The sequence below is a fragment of the Cataglyphis hispanica genome, chromosome 20 (assembly GCF_021464435.1).
Source record: "Cataglyphis hispanica isolate Lineage 1 chromosome 20, ULB_Chis1_1.0, whole genome shotgun sequence".
NCBI classification, from domain to species: Eukaryota; Metazoa; Arthropoda; class Insecta; order Hymenoptera; family Formicidae; genus Cataglyphis; species Cataglyphis hispanica.
The window spans coordinates 2,588,802-2,613,107 of record NC_065973.1 but is presented as its reverse complement, the minus strand read 5'-3'; the positions used below and the strand labels follow the sequence as shown (position 1 = coordinate 2,613,107).

The 24,306-nt window shown below is 34.8% G+C and overlaps 1 protein-coding gene across 8 annotated transcripts in view; it reads left to right on the top strand.

Moving 5' to 3' along the window:
* LOC126856896 (glutamate receptor ionotropic, kainate 2-like) overlaps window positions 1-24,306 on the top strand; it is a 135,658-nt gene that overhangs the window by 59,775 nt on the left and 51,577 nt on the right. For all 8 annotated transcript variants that reach the window (XM_050605882.1, XM_050605879.1, XM_050605880.1 and 5 more), the window contains exon 8: window positions 15,462-15,614. In XM_050605882.1, the coding sequence (XP_050461839.1) occupies window positions 15,462-15,614 (153 nt within the window). The remainder of the gene's footprint in view (window positions 1-15,461; window positions 15,615-24,306) is intronic.

The window sequence follows — 24,306 nt, the reverse complement described above, 5'->3', positions numbered from 1 at the left end:
AATATGTCGAGATAACATGAGATATACATTTATATGTCCGTTCAAATGACATTTTCTTCATCATCAAATTATACCGTGTTAATACAAAATCTGCAAGACGGTATTCGTTAGAAATAATTATCTGCATAATGTATGGAACACGAAAACGAATGAGAGACAAACGTTTCTCTTATAATGTCTTTAGGAAAATTAAATTATCGCGATGCATTTATCACTTAAACCTAACCGATAACAATGGCATGGATCGGAAGAAAAGCTCGAAAGAAAGACGCGAATCTTTTATCTGATGACGTATAACAGAATTACGCGGCAGCATCCGCTATGTATGTAAAAATCCGCGAACAACGCAACGCGTTCACGACGCGTGAAGAGCTTCACGCTTTTTTTTTCCAATTTAGATGCAGATCAGAATGTCGTCGCGACAATGACTTCGTAAAACTCCACCGGTGCTGTCGTCGCGACGACGACGTTTCGTAATCGCGTTTCGTATCACGCATTATGCGTGCAGGGGCAAATGCATAAGTAGTGTGTCAATGAAGAAAGTACCGTACGCGGGAAGAGATCACACGATTTCATTCAGCTTCCGTAACTCACATCAGAATTTTACAAGCTTATAATTTTTTAAATTTTTATTTTTATTACATTTTAATTTTTTTTTTTTTTACATTAATAAGTTGAATATCTCCATAAATCTGATTTTAAAATATATAGGTCATCTAAGTTGTTATGTTTAACTTTAAGCTGTTATATCTTCATTCTCTTGAGAGACTCTTGGATCTTTAGTTTTTTAGATCCCTCGATCTCATCTACTTGAATTCTCAAGTTTCGAGATCTAAGAGTTTTTCTTTTCTTCTTGAACTTGTTGGTTTCTTTCGTTTAACACATATTGCACAGATACAAAAATAGAGACCTTTGTCTAACTGCAATACTAATAGTGATAATATTTATAATAGTAATAGTTAATGTCTTTTAAAAAATTTTGGCGAAAACATCAAAATCGGACAATTATACTCTCGCGTAACATAATGTGTTTCATGAAATACGGAATAAGTTTATGCAATTATAATACACAGAGATCTCTTTATTTGCTCTGTCCGCGGCGTGGTTGGCTGAATGCAAATAATCCTTTTCCTGCATTGAAACCCGAATAAATAAATCGATTTTCCAGGCGCGTGATCTCGCGCCGGATTTTCACAAACATGTGGACGATTCGCATCACGGAATTGCGCGAGCATATTCGTTTCTCTACAAACGTCGAATTCTCTCTTCGATTTACATCGCAAAATATGCGATGTTTATGATAAGTGAAAGAGACGTTTTGTGGGTGCAATACACGAGAAACGTTTGCGCGAGAAGTCTCTTCGAAAAATCGCCGCTAATAATTCAAATTGAGCGATATTATTCCGAGAATATTCGCGTTATACCTCAGGCGCTTTTTATGGTTATTATTATTTTTCGCACCCTCCAATCTCGTTTGCCCAGAGGACCAGCATTTCGGGAACTCTGAAGGGTTATTTGCATGTATAACAAAACCAAAGGGGATTCAGTCGGATTGGAGAGAAAAGCGCGATCCTTCGTCCGAACAATCATCCGGGAGTATAAAGTAACATTTTCTTGGAAATGCATATTTACCGTTTTTGGAAAAATATGCATACCTAAGGAAATTTCGCTATTTCGCTATCTCAGTCTGTGATAGAAAGGACGAAGGAGGATAATGTTTTATTCAGTGAGCATTTCGTGTCGTTTGAAGTCATACTAACGTCACGTTTAAATATTTTCAGACTTGTCAATTTATTTTATCCTTGTAAATATGTATGTGTTTCACCTTAAAAAGATAATTTAGTCTTTTTCAATTCTTTTATAATTCTTAATAAACTTAATTCGCACTACTTAGTTGTGCGCCCGCGAAGAAAAGAAGAAAATAGAAATTATACAGATTCGAATAAATCCCTCAATGCTTTATTCTTCGAATAATCGAAATATTCTCTATCCTTCGTCGCGTCTATGGTCGAGAGGGCGAATTGTAAATAAACAATCTGAATTTTTAGATGCGATACTGAGATTAAAAAACTTGGTCGCATTTACAATTCATGAGAAAATACCCAGATTCAGGTCCATGAGAAAAAGAGTTCTCTAATTACTTCCGCTACAGCCGTTAAACTTCCCGTGATAGCATAATGCGGAGACGTAATATTCGAATGTAATATATACTTATTGTGTCAGAAACGGGCTGCGAGATTTAATTAATTACTTAAATGTTTTGTAATATAATTCTTGCTTTAATCTGAATAAAGAATAATCCTATATTTTTCCGTTGCATAGAATGCATAAAATATTAAAAAATTTTCATCAAAAAACAATCTTGTCGATTCTGCGCCGCTCGAATTCAAGATTATTGCCCTCTCGTGGAATTTTCCGCGTTTATTGCTTTGTTCGGAATTTCCAACATTAGGCAGCGCGGTTACGAGCAATTTAAGGACGCTTTAATTGCTCGCAAGAATGTTATAAACGTGATGATATCGGCGGATATCAACGAAACAACTCGAGTTAACGGGAATATTGCTAGAGATAAAAAAAAAAGATTTAAGATGTGAAAAAATTTGAAACCGAAAGAAGAGCTAAAATTCGGAATATATATTGCTATCGGCAAAATATATATTATACAAAATATATTTTATCACAATACAAAATACAATTATATAATTATTGCATATATGAAAGTACGGTGTAAAAATTAGGACGTTTACCTCCTTCGCGATTTTATAATCTTACCGAAAGGTTAAAGGCCTTCAGAAGAAGCAGTTAGAGAAGCTAGTCTCGACCGTTATTACTATTTTATATCTTGTTAGCGAAATGGGCGCAGGTACTCGTGCTTTCCTATGACTTCCTTTCGCTTTTAAAAGTGATTATCTTTGCGAGGTGTCACCGCGTGTCACGGCAAATCAAGTTCTTCAAGGTCTGTCTAATTTAATCCTGTGTGTAAAAATTCAATTATTATAACGCGCATATATTTTAATCATTTATTTATGCAGAGCATATTTTGGTTTTTTATAAATTTATTTTTAAATCCTTTTAAATGTTCGATCAATGATTTAAAATATTACAACAATTAGAAGCATGCGTTAATTCCGAGCGCACTTTGAACCCACGAACGATGCATCGCGTTCGAGCTTAAGATCTCTTGCTCTTCTCGACCGGCGCCCAGATAATAAACGCCTTCGTTCGAGCGAATTGTCAAACGCCTCTAGATTGTCGAGGACAATCTTTTCGGGTCGTCGGCTCGCAGACTACGTGGTAAAATTATCTACGGTGGCTTTTGTTTTGACACCCCTCGAGGGGATGCACCAGCGCTTACTCTCTTCCGTTCTCGTCCGACCGTCGTGTCCTCACGTCAGCAACCACCTTCCTTTTCCGCGCCGCTAAACGACCGAGTTAACTCCGGCAAAACCGCACAAAAAGCTCGGTCACAATCAACGCTTGGCGGTGGCGAAGCGAAAGAAAGGGAAAAAAGAAGGAGGACGCAGTTTAGGCTCGCGGAGAGAGAAAAAGAAGTAGGCGATTCTAGCCAACAAACAGCCGCCGGGATAAGTAGAGGGCATACCTGGTTAGCCTTTCCCCGACCTTTCTCGCCACGAATTCACCGCGAGAAGCTTCGACAGAAAATATAGATGTGGGTGGTGGTTACTAGAAGAAGCGCTACATATATATATATATATATATATATATATATATATATATATATATATATAGGAGAAGCGCACAATATAAGTAGACCGAGAGAAAAGCAGACTGCGTTGTAGGAAAAAGTGAGAACGCGGATAAGAAGAAGCTTGTTACATCAACGTGGAAACCTTAGATGCATACTGATTGCGCTTACCGGCAGCAGAGCGTTTCCTCTCTGCCTATTTCTTTTCCCCCGGTTGCTTCTCTCTCAAGCGGAAGAGAGAGAAGAGAGCGAGGCAACATCCGCGTCAAGGCGAGATGGACTTTTTCGGTCTCTCCTCCTCTGTGTGTGGAAAACGCGAGACGAGGCGAATGCACGAGGCGAGAGCCGCTGATGTAACGGCGTAATGAGAGGGATCTACGTCAAACAGTGATGAAGAAACCGCCGGCGCTGGTTGGATAACAGCGTGCCTAATTGCGCGATTCCGTAAACTCCAACGATTTTCCCGAATAAAAAAGATTGTATGTTTTAGGGACTTTCCTGAATAAAAAAGATTGTATGTTTTAGAGACGTTAATGTAATGCCGCTCTGCGAACTTGAATTTTGTTAAAGTTCTTCACTCCCAAACAACTTTTGCGTTTTAGGAGACCTTGAGATTCTAAGATATTTAATAATCTAATTTAGCATTTTTGATAGAATTCTTTAATAAATTTCCAATATTTAATTACTATATGTTGAATAAATTTCTTGTTCTTTTAATATAATAAATAACTTTTTAAACTTCAGTGGATTTAGAAATTATAACTTATGCCATCGAAGAATATATTTTAATTTATAATCTATTTAATGATAAATTAAATAAATGCATCTGACCATTTCGAAGTATGACACTAATTAATTAACTTTTTACGTTATCAGTCGTTACGCTTAAAATACAAAGATTTGTGCCGTGAGGAGAGAGAGTATTAATTACAATGAATAAAAAAATTCTCTCTTATTCTGGAGGAAACGGAAAAGCTGTACATTTGTAAGCTGTCCCAGAAGGTGTATTTAATCGGTGGCCCCATTAATTACGAATTTTCGCTTAATGCATGGATTAATGAGAAAGGGAAGGAACAGCCGTAGCGTCAAGATTTCTGTCTCATATTTCTCCTAACTCTTCTCCGATCCGCTTGGCCAATGAATCACTGAATTCTCTGCACCGCAGTGGATAACCTTTGCTGTTGGCGCCATAAATCATGCTATCTCGCGCACTCGAAAGGTTTTATTATTTTATTTGCCGAGCGGAGTGTGTAGTCACACACCGGCAAGGTAAGTTCCGACTGTGGCGACTGTGGTGGTTGGCCAAAAATATGGCTGGCACGACATTCGCCTGGGCTGGAATCTTTTCGCGAAAAATCTGCAACCGACTGGCCAAAGAACTGACCTGCGTTTTGCTAACTGCAAATGTCAGTTTTATATACATCATATGTCACTCGCGCAATTTTTTTAATTTATTAATCTCGAAAATTATATAATTAAGTTTGGAATGCGTAAGAATATGTAATTAGGTTGAGATATATAATCAAATTTTTCATTAAAATATGAGAAAATTTTGAAAATGACGAGAGAGGGTATTTGGATTTTCCCTAAAAATAATTTTGTTGCTACACAATAAAGTGTATGGGACTGCCTACTACTATCGCGGATAAATTGAGTTGCGTTTCAGCAATCGTAATTCATATCCATAGCTTGCTAAACTGTCAATAGCAGGTCGATTGCAAAACAACCAATTTACAGCAACCGCTGCGAACGGCTTAACGAATTATTACGAATCATTGCGGAATTGTTGTGCGCGGTCAATGTTGGAATTTTCTCCACATAAAATACAGATGTTCATTAATGCGCATTACCTGTTCAACTAATTCTTCCCATTCGACTGGTTGTAATTTACAGTCTCATAATGCTTTAATGGGTTAACGACAATCGGACTTTAGTTAGTCAGTAGAATATTTCATCGCCGCAGGCACAATATACACATATATTCTGCGGCTTTCAAAGTTTTGCCGGTAATTTAAAATAAAAAAAATAAATTGTATTAAAACAGAAGAAATAAAGCACGCTTAATTAAGTAACGTTTAATTGAAAATAAAACTTATTTTGTTTTTTCAAATGTAAAAATATCTTGTGGAAAAACATGAAGTATACATTATATTGAATATATTAAAAACTGATGGAGATGAAACATTAGCATATAATGCAAATTTTTTTAATTTTTGTCATGTGTCAAAAAAAAAAAATAACTGATTGTATGACAGGTTCGTTATATTTACAGACAACAAAGTAAATATTGCTGACGTTGATGGTTCCCAATATAATATTGGTTACAAATATACGCATTGTATCACATTTTTTCTTTAAAAAGCGATGTACAAAAAAAATGCAACGTTTGATTTATATTGGTTTGTTTTCCATATTTTTACCAAATAATGATAAAACTAAAAAAAAATTCAAAGTTTAAATCATCGTGACATTTATAAGCTTTTAAAATATTATATATAAAAGTAAATTTAGATTGTCAAACAAATTTTTTTTTTTCCAATGTTTTTTTGTAATCTCTATACTTTATATGGATAGAGAAAAGAATTTAGAAACACTAAAATATTCAATTGTCTCAAAATTTATAGATGGTAAAATTTAGTGAGACACATTTCAAATATAAATATTTAAGATAATTATTTAAATAATTTTATTTAAATAAAATTTTATTTATTTTTTTAATATTTTTTATTATAAATATTATTTTATTTGCCATCGCTAAAATCATTATATAGCAGAGAATCAAGGATGCATACGAAATTATATTAGAACACTGCAATTTTAGAGGTTTAAATATTGACAGGACTTTTAATAGGATAATAATTTCTTCGCGTAATTTTACACGTCGACGAGTATAATACATAATATAAATGGTAGATTGCAATAAATTATTCGCATTAAAATTTTAATCGAGATACGTTAAGGGTTTAAGAAAAAATTGTGGACAATCTAAAATTTAAACATATTGCATCGTGACTTTGTGTTCGGTGATAAGTAGGATAAGAGCCATAACCGTTTTTCTTTTCGTTATCCGACTGCGAGAACGGCGCTTGTACGCAAAAGATTGGTTAAGCTAGTGAAGAAATTTCTATTTACCAAACGTAACATTTTTGCCAGCGAAATGGAAGAAACACGTTCATGGGATTTTGCGACATAAAGCAAGATTTGTTTCAGAATTTGCCAGTCCGCACGAGTAATATTTATTTCAATTACGTCAGGCTAAAGGGAGAAATATCGATCTTCATAATAGCGAGAATTTTTCGAGCTTCCGTAAATGAACACTTACTTACTATTCGAAGGCAAAATTTACGAGGAGTGAAAATGTGTCTCGCGAGAAAAACATATATATATATATATATATATATATATATATATATATATATATATATTTAGATATATATGTCAAAAATCCCATTCGCGCGCATTTTGCGCTTATGAATTGTCATTAATCGGCTCAGATGAATTAGTCAACTTGGATGATGACAGATTGTCCTTTATGCTTTAATGAAGACACACGGTAGACTGATCTTTAAAACATCACCATTAATCATAGTAGCGCGACGGCAGAAATATTTCACTTCCGCCAAGTTAATTGTCATCTGCAAGCCATTCCCTCAACGTTCCCGACTTAACTAGCGGGAAAGGTGAGGATCTCGCGTTAGACAGCAAGTAGTTCAAACGAAGCATTTCCATTTCGCTTTAAATGCTAATGAACAGGCTGAATCGGACCAAAGTCGGCGTTGTCCATCGCCAAGTTAAATTCGCGTTTCAAGAAAGAAGCGGACGAGATCGGACAAATGATAGATCTTTTCAGATTAATTCCGCGGTGCGATTATCCGGACGGGAGTAGCGGATTAGGAGAAGCGCGGCAGTTTCGGCTTTTATACCGAATTAAATGTTGGTGCCAGAACTTACGGGAAGCCACGGGTGTCCAACGACTAACCGCTCGATCTATCCGGACAAGGCTTAAATCTGGCGCAGCCGGACGTACCTTGGCCGGCGTACGCGAGGTTGTATATCAGTTTCTTCATTATTCATGCGAGATTGCCAATTTCCAAGATGTCAAGATGCTCGACCGATGAAGCAATCCGTGCGGTCTCTTGCGATCGTTTGTATCGATCGTACGACAACATTTTGAACGTAACGTAAACTATACATTATATCTATAAGATAATTACAGGATAAGTGGGTCAGGATGCGATTTTTTTAAATATGAGATGGATTGTGTATTCTGTAATTAAAAGTTTAAATATATATCGTCTTATAAATATTAAACAAATTTTATGTGTACATATGATATGGCAAAATGTACATTTTTATTTAAATGATTTATATTACGAAACAATGTTTGTATGTGTAGAGATTCTGTACTGATATTCAATATTTTTATATATTTATGCCCGCGATATATTTTATAACGCGATTCTTTTGAATCTTTACAAATTATTTAACAAATTTGAAAACAATTTTTTTTTTTACAAGGATATTATATTACAAAGTACTTTGGATGCAATTCTCGATCGTGATATAATCGGGGATGAGGGAACGTAATTAATTCAGAATTATAGGTAATGTTGGTATACTTATCTCTTGCGCCAAAGTTTAAGCAACGTGTATCGCAGGAATATAATTTTCGAAAACAGCTTAATCGAAACTTTAAGTAGTATTACGAGAGATGTTTGTGCATAATATACCACGCTCAGATTACTTCAGCGCGATAAAGCTCGAGAATATTACAAATCTCTTTACGTATCATTATCAATTATGCTGTAAGTATTATGTGTAAGTAGTATCCTGTCAAATAATACCGACAAATTTTGCTAGGCATTAGATATATACATGAAAAAATGCTTTAAATTGCCTCAATGTGCATTCGAATTAAACGCAATTAGGCAAAGCCAAAGTACCATTTCTGTCCGCTAGCTTAGGTTGAACTCAGTCTAATTAAAAGCACTCTCCAATTAGCCCCGGATAACTAGAGTGTATTCACGGTGCAACAACTATCGCAACTTCCATCCAACTAAGAGATTTCTGATAATACGCGTGAGCTCATCCACCTCGTTTTCGTCTCTCGATGGGGCGTAATAAAGACATAAATGCTCCGAAGAAAACACAGTAAACTGTTTTATTTTAATTAAATTAGACAAATTTCTAATATGCAAATCAGTCATACTAGATCAAATTAGTGATAGAGAGTCGTCATCATTATATAAAATAGTAGAAAAATTATCTACTATTTTAAAACTTATGATTATTTATTATCAATTTGTAACTGATTTTATTCAACGTAATACAATATTTTGTAATAGAACATTTATTAAAAGATATAAAACCGCTATAAAAAAATTTTCTGTTATCTTGGAAATTATGATTTATATTATTATAATTAATATATTATTCGACGCCATCGTGTAATATAATACATAAATATTAAACAGTTTATTTTTATCTAAATTCCTAAAATTGGAATTGGAAAATAATCCATTTTTGATATGCAACGAAATATTATATAGAAACCCTTTAGTAAACTCGTTCATTCCTTTAGCACACTCGTTTATAAATTAAATTAAAATTTTGATATCGAGATATGAAATTTATATCCTATATTATTATTCCATGTTCTTATTATATACATCACTCTGTCAACTGAAACTGCTTTTTATTTTATTGCGTACATTATGAATAAAATTTGACACGGTTAGAATTTGATCATATGGTAATCTCAATAATCCGTTCAGTTTCCGTTCAAAGAGAGTAAAATTAAATGCGCGATAACGTGATGGAAAAACGCATTCGATTCAGTTTCTCTTCTCTTTGTGGGCGAAGCGTTGGATTGTCCGATCTCATGAGGCTCGACGATAAAATATTTTGATATCGTCAGAGTAACTGCAATCGATACGATCGAGGCGCATGTTTCGCGCACCCTCGGTTGTCCCGATCACCGAAACAGAAAAAAAAAAGGGAGTGACAACCGCGTCGTCTATCGCTGGCCATTAATTTCTCCTCGTTCCATCCCGAATTCATTCGGCGAACACATTGGAGCTCGTGCAATTTTTCCGGGACGCGACCACGCACGCACCTGCAGCGCAATTACATTCCACGACTGTGCGAGTTCGCATTTTGAGCAACATGCGAGTTATAGCTGGCACTGCAGCATCGTTTTGCAAAGCTAGCTCCATTAATACAGATAACAGATATCGATATCAGGAAACAGATGAACGTGTAATATTCGAATAATTCCATTCTTTAAGGGGATCTAAGAGCGACGGGCGAATTTCGATGATATATTTTATTATAGTTAAATAATATACATATATAAATATATAAAAAAATTAAGAGGCTTATTCTAGGATTAATATTATTAGATCTAAATTACATTGTATGATTCTAAATTATTCCACGTCTCTGCGAGTATCATTAAAACATTCTTTATGTGCTGTTGAATTAAATTATACATATTATGTATAAAATGAAAAATAAGAAATCGTCCTCTCCTACAAAACATGAAAGATTTACGATGACAAAACCGACTATTTCGTTATTATTGCGACCTGTGTTCAACGTTGATTTTTACGAATTTTTATTCCATCAATACCGTACGTCAGGTCTCGTCGATGAACCGAACCGATCACGTGCCGTCGATTAAAACTCGTCCTTTCCAGCCCTACAATTTTGTTATTCCCGTCAAATCGATAGCGATTCAAAATATCCGTACGTATTGTTACATCACATACCGGTTATTATTCTGTTCGCGCTTCCGGATCGTGTTGTCCAATCGAGGACGAGTGTGACGACTGGGAAAATGTACGTGTAATATAAATTGGCGTAGACATGCGGCAGCAACTGTATGATTTTGTTATCGTTTGCATTTTGTATATTCATCATGACACAGCGGAGTACAAATTCAATAACTAGATATTTCACACGACCCGATTAAATGGCATGACATAAAAGCGCTCGACGCAGTGTCTCGCAAAAATCTTAAAAAAAAAATGCTGGCTATTTTCAAAAATAAAACGCTTATTTGTATGGAAAGTATTTGTGTTTTGCGTGTCATATATATATATATATATATATATATATATATATATATATTTCCGTAAATAATTTATCATTATTTACACTGTTGTGCAAAATTATTATTAGCGCAGCCAGCCTTATTTTGATTTTGCAAATAAACACGCAAGCTTTATTCGATTTCTCGTGCATTATCACCTGCCTGCTGATCAACAAATGAGTGCGGCGATTGGAAAAATTCAAAATTTATTCGATCGTATATAACGATCATTTACTACTGACGGAAATTATTACGGCATCAATTCGATCTGCGTGCTGTTTTTGCACGCAACAACGCCGCATGCTCTACGATTAAACGCTGCATATTATTTCGATGCACAAAAATTCAGCATTTGCGCGTCGAATTATGTATAACGAGAGAAGGAAGGAGTAGCGATTTTATTATGCATATATTTGTTACTGCACATTCATAATCGTAGATCGGAATATTCGCGATACGAGACATACGATAATAAATTGAATTGCACACAGTAATGGCCGTTAATTGATTGATGTGCGTATAATGATTTTAGTTGTCCGCGAAGTTGTCGATTCGTATTCACATTAAGCTACCAAAATTGATAGCCAGCACCCATGTGTGATATAACACACATTATCGTCCGATATCTTCGCCAATAGGTGCATTTCGATATTTCGACGGATATTTGATATTATCTCTACCGATGATACTAATTACCGAAAGGTACACATACAACGATAATAATTGATGTTTAATAGAGAAAAATTTATCTATAAAATATTTTTCAGATATAATCTTATGTTAACTTTCTTAATATTGTTGATATTATTAAATTAATTTATATAATTCCTACCTTCCTCGAATATTTATATCGAGAATAGTGAAGTCTATCAAAATTTTATAAAATACAACTGTAAAGTATAAAGTATATAAAGTATAATAAAGTATCTAATGAATTATTGAACCATAATTTATTTGCAAAATCGCGAAATGCGAAATTTAATACATATGAGAAATATTATATAATAATTAATACTGATAATATATAGCAAATGTAAGATATTTATTTATTTAACTGTTTATCATAATTTCTCATGTTATTATCTAAAATTACAAAAATAGGAGGTGAAGCTTAATGCGAGCTTATCAGTTTCAATAACTTTCAAATATATGAGCAAAGGATTTACGAATGTCTCTCAATAAATATTAGTCGCTCACTTTTAGTCTGGAAAATATAAGCATCAAAGGATGAAAGTTCACCTCACATGATCCCGTGCTTTGAATGCGAAACAAAGTTTAAAAATGCATAGTTCTGCAGTTCTAAAAATATCTGATCATATATTCCTTTTATCTTCTACATTAAATGATATGAGATAAGCATTTTGAAAAAACAAAAGCGAAACGTAAATGGAACTGTATCTTTTTAAACCTCGTTTAATTCGCATCCAAAATGCCGGATAGTGCAAGGTGCTTTGGATGCAAACAGAGATCTCGTTTTAAATAGAAAAATTATATGTTTTTAGACCTCATTTCGTGTGCGAAGCACCGGGCTATGATATTTAATTAATTATTAAATTAATTTTCCTTGTAAAATTTTAATTATAAAAATTAGCAAAAACTACAATTTTTTAAACATTGCTCTGACTTGGACCACATGTTTTAATGTTTTGATGAGAACCTAATATTTAATTTTAACAAATAGGATACTAGTAACGAAATAAATATAATATTATGTTTTTTTTTCGGGAATGATGAAAAATATATTTATTGAGAGATAAAAAATTAATTAGATAGAAAGAAGGAGGATAACCGCTCGCAGTTGTAGATCGCGTAAACTATCCCAGACAGATTTCAAGTTTGTCGAGACGAGATTCTCGCCTACAAGTAGTTTGCCGGAGCTTTATTGTTTGCCTCGGGCAAGGATAAGACAGGCAGGATGTGTACGTGTCGCCCACCCTCCGTCCGTCCGAATCACACTTGCTTCGTCCCTCATGTCACGCTCGCGCATTTGCGTGTATCTTGCCGCATATAAATTACGTTAGCGCCAGTTTATCAACTTTTGCAAACTTTCCAACGAATTTTCGTTTCGGATTATTACTGCCCCGCACATATCACCGCGTGGATTTTAACGTAATTGTGAAACCGCAGCGCGCTTGCTTGTCCCGATAATTTATAAATTAATATTGAACGAAATTTTACGCGTAACATTTAACAAAGCCTCTCGCGATAATAGGTGAAACTTTGAGAAATTATTGCAAATTTTCTCGTTTAATTATTGAAATCATTAACAGAGAGACGCATATGTAATTTATATGTATAATAATATTTAGGATATAAAATGCAAACATTTCAAAATGTGTCATCAATATTCTGCTTAAACTTTGAAAATAGTTATAAAAATCCTAATCTCGAAAATTGTTCCTAAATAATTTTTTTTCTATTCTTATATTCTCTTCTGATGAAATTGAATAATATTTTGAGAGAGAAGAAATAGCTGTACGCACAGCCAAATGTTATCTTGACATTATGTAAATAAAATCGCGAGCTTTCAGTTATCCATCAAGTTAAGAATCCTAACTCCCTGGAGATGGCACGCGAGAGAGCTTTATCATGTATAGATAGAAGAGCTTTTCTCCATGTCCAAAGTCACATTACGGGAAGATATAGATGCCCGTAATGCCGCTTTAGTTTCACTTTTTGTGTCTAAAAACAGTATAATCATATGTAAATTGATAAGCATATCTCTTAGAGATCGCTTGCGTCGTGATAAATATATTATCAGCGTTTATCTCGAGAAGCGCTTGGCCGCTGACAAGATAGAGAATATTGAAAGAGGAAAAAAAAGAAACTGAGAGAGAGAGAGAGAGAGAGAGAGAAGGAAGAATATTGAAATCAGTTAAAACCACGTCGGGAAAGTTGATTAGTCGCGCTAACAAAATTCGCGCGTCATCAACGGAAATTGCAATATTGAATCAGCGGAAAGATGCGGGGACACATCACATACTTTAGCCCCAGGGCAAACATTAAAGCTCCACAAACTACTCGTAGCAGAGCAAGAGTAGCAACAGAGAGAGAGAGAGAGAGAGACACTCAAGACTAAGCGCGGACTCCGCTCGTTTCCTGGATGCTTCCTGAATGTTTGTCCGTCTCAAATACATGCCTTCCAACAGACGCGGCTGCGAATAAGACGCTAAGGGAACGGATAGGAAGGAAATGAAAACGAGAAGCGGCCGCAAAAAACGGAACGGTCGCGTCACGCTTCGTTTCGCGACTCTAAGATACCGGGCGCAATCAATTCGCGACGTAACAACCGTCTCTCGCATCGATCGCGCATTTCGAGGAAAAAACATCCCCTAAAAATATATATCTCGAAAGATAATCCGCTGTCCACGTATAATTCCATTTTCGTTGCTCTTCTAAGATCTTCCTTCGTCTGTCTTATCAATATCGTTAGCGATTCTTTGAGAGCCTGCAAGTCGGTGATCGATAAACACGTCAAGTCTATTTAATTATTAGAATTTGTTTTTTTTTTTTTTGCGAATTGACAGTTCAAGTGCAAATATTTTAATTACATTGATTTCCATTGAAATCAATTTACATTTATTCATTTTAAGCAAATATTCAATACATTATTTGTAATGTCAAATACAATAAAATGTGATCCCTTATTACTATACATCAATTCAATATTTTTAGCAAAAATTAATATCAATATTTGCATAAATATACTTTATGGATTCATAGAAATATGATATTTATCCATATATTATAAAAACATGCAAAATTTTAGTATATATATATATATATATATATATATATATATATATATATATATAACAAAAAATATATTAACATAAAAATTATTGTCTTCTTTTTCTTATTTTCCTCAAATAATTTGCTTATAAAAGAAAAACTGTACGAAGAGGGGGCGGGATAAATAGCGTGTGAACGAAATTATTTCACGCAACGTCACTATCAAATCTGTCGCAGTCTTCTCGCGCTGAATATTACATTTTCCGCCGACGTTTCCGTCGAGAACGCAACGACGAGATGAGTGGATTAGAACCGGCGCGGCAACTTCGACGCGGCAACGTACCGTGAATTTCATAATTTACGGAAATAAACGCTCACATACACACACACACACACACACACACACACACACACACACACACACACACACACACACACGCATACACGCGCGCGACTAACAGCGTTACAATTAATAACCGGAGCATTTCGTTATCGTCCTCTCTCTATTTTAATAATATGTAATTCGCGTCCATTCATTTCTTCTCGAAAATCGTCTCGCATCCTCGCATTTCGCCGCTCGTTTCTCTCTTTCTATACCGGATTCGTTCAAATCTCTACCAATTTACAGTAATCAATAGCTCTGTTTTAATTATACATTCCCGTTAATACACCTTATTGAGTTAAATGCTTTCAAAATGATTCTCTTTCATTCATCGGACGTTTATATACTATTTTAATGCGATCTTAGTTGCGCGCGTTAGGGTAGTAATTATTAATTATTTTAAAATTTAAAATGAGGAGAGCGATCTTATTGTCAGTTAATCTTAGTTAATGTCATCGAATTAATACTACCAAAAATATTCTGACATTTCTGAAGTAGGGCATGCTTTGTGTCATTCGACCAACATTACGTAATCATATCTTTTTCAGGCAGAACCAGCGTTAATGTACGACAGTGTACAGGTGTTCGCGGTGGGATTACGTACCCTGGAGCAATCCCATGCTCTAAGGCCCGCTAATATTTCCTGCGAGCTCGAGCACCCCTGGGATGGAGGATTGTCTCTCATTAACTACATTAACTCGGTGAGTTTCTTTTCACTTTTACATTTTTTTTTTTACATACAACACGTTCATATACAACATAATGTATATAATATTAAATATGAAAACAATAACAGAAAATATTTGGAAAGATTCACAAATTATGTTTCACAATATATATTCAGATTATATGTATAAGAGAGATAATTTTTATAGAAATGATGAGAGTAAATGTAAATCGAAAAGAGAGACTAGATTCCCGTAAAAAAAATAGATAGAAAATACAACAAAATTTTTTTATAGAGAGAGAGAGTTTTATTTTCGAAAAAAAAAATGTTATTTTTATCTTTTCTTTAGAATATCGAGTTTTTGTATTACCTATCGTTTAAATAAATTTGACGATACATGATATAATATTAAAAATCGAAAAATCTCAAGCTCACATGAGTGTATAATTTTGTTAATTTTTAAAGCAAATCTCATCGAAAAAAATAATGTCTCTTGATTAGAAATTGTTATTCTATATTTTGAACTAGTTTATTTTCAGGACCTCTTTTTCAATTGTATCATTAGTTTGACAATTTATATAATAGGGATTAAAAATGAAAGGGTGCGAAATTGTAAAATGTGAAAGACTTCATTTTCATAAATGCATGCTCGAAATATTGCAGAAGAAGTACATATTCTCTCACCGAGCGATGCTTATCCGTGCCACAAATTCGTGATGTTCGCACGGTAAATACACTCGCGGGACGTATTTTAATTTTTCATAACACCGTCCGCATACATTCTCGACTATATCGCGGCATCTGCCTCTCGACTTTTCCCCGAGAATAGGTAACGCCATAGGAAAATCCGCGCTCGAGAGCTCGCCTCATCGCTCTTTAAACAGCATCCACTCGCCGGATTCGCCCGAGAGGTGAGACAGATATTTCGAGGGGGAAGAAACGTGCTGCGGTAACTTACCGTGAATTACCACCGCTAAGATCTGGCTAGTGTCCAAAACAATGATATTCGATATAGTGGCACAAGCATTTGTTTCCGCCCCCTTCCTATAAATATTTAACGCGATAGAAAACTTCGCGCACATGCCACAGATACACGAAATCTGAAAGAATCATTTTTCGTTAAAAAAAAAAATCATTTACATTCATCAAATTGCTGTTCTGTCAATCTTATCTTGTCAATCGATGCATCATAAAGATATAAAAATACCCATGATATATTTTAAACTATTCAGTTTAAACTATTCAAACATTCGAGCATGATGCAAGTGAACTCGTAGCACGGATTCTTATTTACTCATATCGTTAATATTCGAACATGTCGTACGATGGAGTACATTTCTAACAATTTTGCTTCAAAAAGAACAGCCGTAACGCGTTTTTATAAATTTCAATCAACGTTTTGCACACGAATACATGTCGCTCGTATGAGGCAGGGCGCGACGTGGCGTATAGCACCACGCGACGGATAAATTGTTTAATACCATGATGGACGATTCCAAACCTGTCACAGGCAGGGGCCACAAATCCTTCCGTGATGTTGTACTTCCCGTTTTCAACCTGTACGACATTCTTCCCGTTCCCGTGTCCGACAAGGTACGATATCCGGCTGTAGTGTTTCGGGATTGATATCCACTCGCGAAAATATTACGATATATATCGTGTGTATTTATATAAAATATATTACACATATATAGCGAATAATCTCTCTTTTACGGAGATAAATATAAAATTTTTATATAAATTTAATCTTTTTATATATCTCTTATTTTTCTGTTCCCGATTATAAGATTGATAAATGGTAAAGTTGTTTAAAATATATACAAGAGTTTAATTTCAGAATTTATAACTTTAATATCCCTCTTTTCCTCATCAAGTAAAATTATATATATATGTAACATATATTATATGTTTCTTCCTATATTTTTTATACTATTATATATTTGTGTAATTCTGGATGAGTATAATGAAAATAATTGCGCAATCGTTTCTTCAAAATGTGCACCACATTAACAGCGAGTCTCTTCTAACACACACGTTCGATCCAATTTCCACGATTTTGATTCGACGATCCTTCGTTAAGCGGAAAATCCGCGTCGTACTATCTGAATCGGCGCATAGAGTTCAATTTTCCCGAATTGTACAGACTTTCGTAACCTGGCGCGTACGTGACTTTCTCGCTGCTTGTTAGGAAATAAAAAGTTTTTACGGGGTAAAAGCGGAGCGGCACGAGAGACCATTGGAGAATTTGAACGCGGCTGTAGTAAGAAGAGGAATGGGAAAAGTGGAAAGGTAACAGAAATATACACATTGCGAAAAGGGGAGAGAGAAGCGAAGACGAAAACGCGTTTTGCAGTTTTGCAGCAAGACAGTACAAGAGCAATAAAAATCGCACGAGTATCGCGCCTTATATTGAGGAAGAAAATAATAGCCATCAGTACATCTGATGCACGTTATTCTCTTTTTTTCTTTTTTTTTTTTTCTCGTCAAGGAGAAAGATCCACTCCGAGAAGATTAGTCAAAGCGCTCGTAGATGAAAGGAAGCGCGTGCGGCAAACCCGAGACAACGTGCGGAATTAAACCAAGCGTCGCGTCGTCTTAAGAGCACGACAAACATCGTCGTATATTTTCCGGCTTCACGTCCCACGAGTGAAATAACATCGTGCACTTTGGATGCGGCACAATGCGACCGCCCGAATTTGCCGCGCGTAGAACAGAAAGCGTCTCCTTGCTGTACCTGCATCCATAATTAGTTAAGTTTATCTTCTCCGGCTATCTCTCTCTCTCTCTCTTTTCCTCTGTCTTGTTCTGTCTCTTTCCTCTCTCTCTCTCTCGTAATTACAAATTTGACCATCTTTAACCCGGTCCTTGAATGCCCTGCCGTCTGTAATATCCCGCCTCCTTCTCTTTGCAATCTGACCTTAAGTGAGCATCCTCTCGCCGATATCGAACGCCGGTACATTTACGTGCGCGTCCACGCGATCATTAATTTAATAACGAGATTCCAATATCGGTCGTGGTGCCTCTAATCGAAACCCAGGAATATTTGCGTCGCTCACTGTCAATCCCCTTCCCCCCCCCCATCCGCTGAAATTACGGCATAACATCATGCGTGCCGAACGTTAGATTATGACGCCGAATATGTCGAAATTAAATTAGCGATTCGTCCTTTACATGCGGGGTACACACATGTGTCCATCTTTGCGCACGGGACCAATAAATAACACGTGGCGCGGGATGCGATTCGCATGCAACGGCATACAAGCGACCAACTATGAATACGCATTCGTGGACATTCGCACGTGAATGCAGCTATTGCGGTATAGAAGGAGCGTGTGTTCACAGCTAAATGGCCGACAATATCGTGCAGAATTTCTTAAAAATGAGGAAAGAACGATTCAGATTTTGTGCGAAGCTTTTTATTGAACCTTCTGGACACGCTATATATGTTTTTATTGATACGACAAAATTGTTGAAATTATAATTGTGAGAAAAAATTTTTTACGCATCGATCCACCATTAATACATAATTTTTCTGTTAGAGAATTTTTTTATATAAATATTTAAAGTTGTTAAAATATTTTTTAGGAGAAGAAGAGAAAAAATTAATTTGTCAAATTAAATTAATTTCCAAGAAATTAATAAATTAATAAATTCCAAGAAATATTATAAATATTAATTTTATTTTATTAATGCTAAGGAATTAAAAAAACACACAAAAAATATATATGGAATTTATCATATCATTATTATTTATTGCACACTCAAACGAGTTATTCTTTGATGCTTCTATAATGTTACCCCGTTTCCTTTCTCCTCTCGACCGCAGAAGTGCCACGGAATAGCGTTAAAATCGCAAAACTCTCTACTTGGCGATCTTCCGTACGTTTTTCTTGGTGGATTAGCTATTTCGCATTGTTTGCCGCGCTTTTCTTTTAATCGCCTGTGTGCGAATTTTGGCACGCACGGCGATCTCTTGTTTGCACTACCCGTTGGCATTACCCTACTTTCTTACCCCGATTTTGTCCCCAAATATCTCCGCGACAAGGGCAAACGTAAAATGGGTCGTCGGATTAAAATCCATCCGCTCGCCAAATTTGCCATAAATAAGTTAAACGAATATTGCGAGCGACGGTGGCCGGATTGTTGAGGCGCCAAGTAGCGCGGTCCGAGTTTTCGCGAACTCCTAACAGTCTTTTTATATATGCTATTCGACAGAAATTTACGATCCAGCTTACACATACACACACAAATCCGTGCTCTCTCTCTCTCTTTCCCTCCCTTTCTCTTTATTTTCTTCTCTTTCTGTTGCTCACTCAACTTCGTTTAATTAAATCTTAACCGAGCGCATTCCGTTTAACTTAACGCCGGTGCTTCAGCTTTTACGAACTCAGCTCTAAAAAATTGTTCATCTCTCGTGGTTTATAAAATTGAATGGCAGCGATTATAAATTCCGCAAAGAATTATAATAGTAAAAATTATATGGAAATATTTAAAATAGAATGACATTTTTTTTTTTTAAGATATTGCGCTTTTCAACATAACATGAAGACGGCATCTCTTTTTACATTTGTAACGAGTAAATTGGGTTTATTTTATACAAAGAACAAGTTATTTCAGAGTAGCTTTTACAGTGGAGCACATTACGCTCGTGATATCTAGAAAATAAAAATTCAAAAAAAATATCAGCACAAAATAGATGAAAATAAAGTAGTCATCACAGAATATATTATTTTATTCAATATAAAAATTATTTAAAGTAATTCCTCGAAAAACTGAATGAAAAAATATATCGTAATGTCAGGAATAAAAAATAGAATATTATTATATAATAATATTAATATAATAATAAAAACAATAAAGAAAGCATTAATGTTTTAAGCATTTACATTTTATAATTACACCGATATTTTATTATTAATCAAATTAAAATAATGTTAATTTACAGTTTTAGCGTGAATTAACCAATCACATTTAAAAAAATTTTGTAAATAATATACAGCCCCAGAGATATATATATATTTTTGATATAAATCACACATTGAAAATCGTGTCGGAGCAAATTTTATAGTGCTTGTAATTTGCGTTACTTTATTTTCATTTTGCTAAATGCGATCCAATCGATATAGAAAACAATGTATTCGCGCAATGCGCTTGCGACAAGAGCATTATGTGGGTCGCTAAATATAATACATATTCGCACTAATTTACGTTGAAAATGGGTTTTTGATCGTGATTCGATAAATCAGAGTGCAAATTTTACAATACTACATTTATGTCATTATTTATCTACGAATATAAACTACTATTTCTCTCTAATTTTGATAAATAATTAAAGAAATAATACATAAATCTGTAATTAAAACTTTATTATTGTTATTTTCTACGTTAATTAAAATTTTATTATTATTACTTTTTCTATTTTATCATTTTTAATTAACGATTTTAATTAGCAAGAAAAAGTGAAATCTCAGTACGCACAGTAGAATTTAATATAATGCTATTAAATCGCTTAGTGTTTTAATAATATTTAGAGTATTAAATACAAGACACAGAAATACGGTTTTTAACAGAAGCTTTGTGTAAAACTTTGTGTGTTCTCATAATTGTAGATAGCTTTTTTTAATATTGTATGAAAAATGTATTATATTTTCCAATTTTATTGCAAATTCTTACAAAACGCGCAGTCGGTTATCCACCGTGCTATCATTATTTTGCAACTGCTTAACACAACGTACGATCTATAAAAAGAAAATTTACCGCGCTCGTAACTTTTACGGCAATTCTACGGCGTACAAAAAATTCGTTCGCGAAATCAGAATCGTTCTGACGTTACAATTGCACACTGGTCGGTCTTTTATTATCTCCCTTCATGTGCCCGCATCTCCAAAACTGCGATTCCATCTCGGAATTGCCTTCGCACAGTCGGTTATTGCATTGATGGCATTTTTGCTATAACAATCCATTTTAAAAAGGATTTGCTTTGCTGTTTGTCCTTTCACGCTTTTATATTTATATCTTGCTGGAATATACAAAGATTATTACGAATTTCCAAAATATTTTTTCTCCCTCTCTCTCTCTCTCTCTCTCTCTCTCTTTTTAGTATTTATATTTAATTATTATTTTTTTATGTTGGATTTATTATTTATTTATAGGATTATATTTAATTATAATTTATTTATTTATAAAATTTACATATACACATACATATAATATATGTACGTATATATGTCCCTGTATATTAATTTTAAAATTTAATAAATTTCAAAACGTATCAGGTTACACAGATCTGCAGTTAACGGAACAAATATACGTGACACAATTATATGACACAATGTTTTTGACTACGTGTATCTATTGCATTTCTTGCGGATATGTGTAACCTGGATTTTTTTTATATTCTTTTGTTTCAACAAAATATATATTGCAGTGCATTTGAACACGTACGGTTTCAGCGTGTATATACAGCTGCCAACAAGCTCAAAGTTCATTCGTGCGACAAACAAATCGGTCGTTTTTTCACGTTTATGATCAAGCAATCGATGCGTTTCTCGAACGATAATTTGACATGTAATTTATATTCGTTTTTAGCGGCTATTCTAGAAGTGCAATTTATATTTATTCGATGTGTTATCTCCAATTTCAGTTAAAAAAAAAACTCTAACTTGTATTTAATGAAAAATTATATATATTAGATATTGACAATTATTGCAGTAAGCACACAAATTCTGTACGATGTTTACATGCAAAACGTTATCAGTAAATTGCTTTTCAGATATAATGGAAAAACAGCTCGTTGAAAGCCAATATGTATTAAAAAAGAAGAACTAAATGTACCTTTAATTGTCGAGCATAAAAACAAGAGTTAATTTGCGAGCCAATTTTATTCGCTACTCATGCGAGAGTATCAGCTGCCTATACCAGCATGCAAGAAAGCTTTTCTTTTGAGAACACTCTTCGTTTGTCCACGGCACAACAAAGAGTGATATTTAATTTTTTGACGCATCTTTTTTAATCGGTTTAGCTTTTGTTGTCAACAAAGAATACAGACGTACGATGAAAAATTTTTCGAAGATAAAAGCCAACATTTTCTTTGTAACCGAATTAAATTCGTGAAAAAAGTTTTATGCTATAACTAACATTATCATAATCCAACATATCCGTAAAGCCGAGTGAACGGTATTGCGATGCGCGTACAATCGGTTTTCAATTGTGAATTATACTGTTGTCAAATTGCCAAACAATTTGACGAATAATTTTCGACAGAGGCGAACGGCATTTCGATTTCGGCTATGGGGCATTTTCTGCATTCTTCGATATTCCACCGCGTTTGTTTAATCAGGCAGAATGCATATTTTTAATAAAAATAAAATGCGAAATGCGAGAGCACAAGGAATATATGAAAGAGATACATTTTGTGTGTGCATGCATGTGGATATATGTGTGTGTGTGTATATGTGTGGCGACTATTGATCTAAGATATGTTAAAATTGCAAGCGTGTCGTTCTTTTACCATGCTTCATGTTCCATATAATACTACATCTACGCTAAAGCACTTTCCCAAAGCACGCTCGAGTTTGTGCAATGTTTTGGATGACCGCTTACTGAAATTGCTCTCCGTTATGCTCTCCGGTTACCTACCGCAACCTTGTCCTTCTCCCGGCTGCCTTTTTTCAATCTCTATCGTACTTGTGTTATGTTGTTTTATGTCTCTAGTTCTCTCTTTTTTCTCTTTTATCAGCTCGAAAGTCCAGATCCTAAATATCTCGCTCGCGAGTAATTCAGTGCATTAATCTCTTCTCGATAACATATTTGTATTAATAAAACAAATTGATATTGTAAAAATTTTTGAAGAATTTTTTTGCATTAATTATTTAAAAAAAACTTTTATATAAAGCTTTATTCCGACAGATAAATATTGAAATTTTTTGATATATGCAATTTTATTATTAACATTTTACGCATGCAAAAATTTTGAAAAACTCTTTTATTGTCCATCAGGCCCAATTAAAGCCATAGATTAATAGTTTTGCTTATCAATTTGTCAATGTCTCCGCGAAGCCTGGATACCGCGCGTTGACGGCCCGATTACTCGCAACCGCGGAGGCGAAGATTTTCCTTAAGTGATTAGAATATCCATTCTTCGCGCCATTGCTTTAAGCCGGCTTGTGACGGCTCTTAGATCCCACGGGATTTAGATAGCGCTTTCTCGGACGGCGTCGTAACGTGCCGGATTTAGAGGGACGCGGATTGCTGTGCCTGGCCAAATTGTTCTCGTTCTACTTGCCGGCGCGTAACAGGCGATATAACGCGATTAATATATCGTTTCATAAAAGCGAGCTTGTTGAGTGGTCTGAGGAGATTACACGCGACGTAAAGCACGCTCGGCTACTTAACCTTTGTGTATGTCAAAAGCGCGACGACATAGTCTACACATTTATACACGGACATTATTATGTAATCGCGGTTATCGTGGCAACTATTTCGCAAAGTGTTGTTCGAGGATGTTAATTAACGAGGAAGAGAAAGGGTGAGTGAAAATAACAGCCGTTGTGTACAAGCTTTGCGCTAACGATTCACACGGATTTTCCACGAGCGCGCGACAAAACGAGGTCCGATTCTCACTCGCTGAGAGCGTCAGCAAATATAATTAAAGCTATCACAAACACACTCGCGCGATATATTTGCGATAGCCGGGGATTTCTTTTATTTTTTTCACACGTAAATAA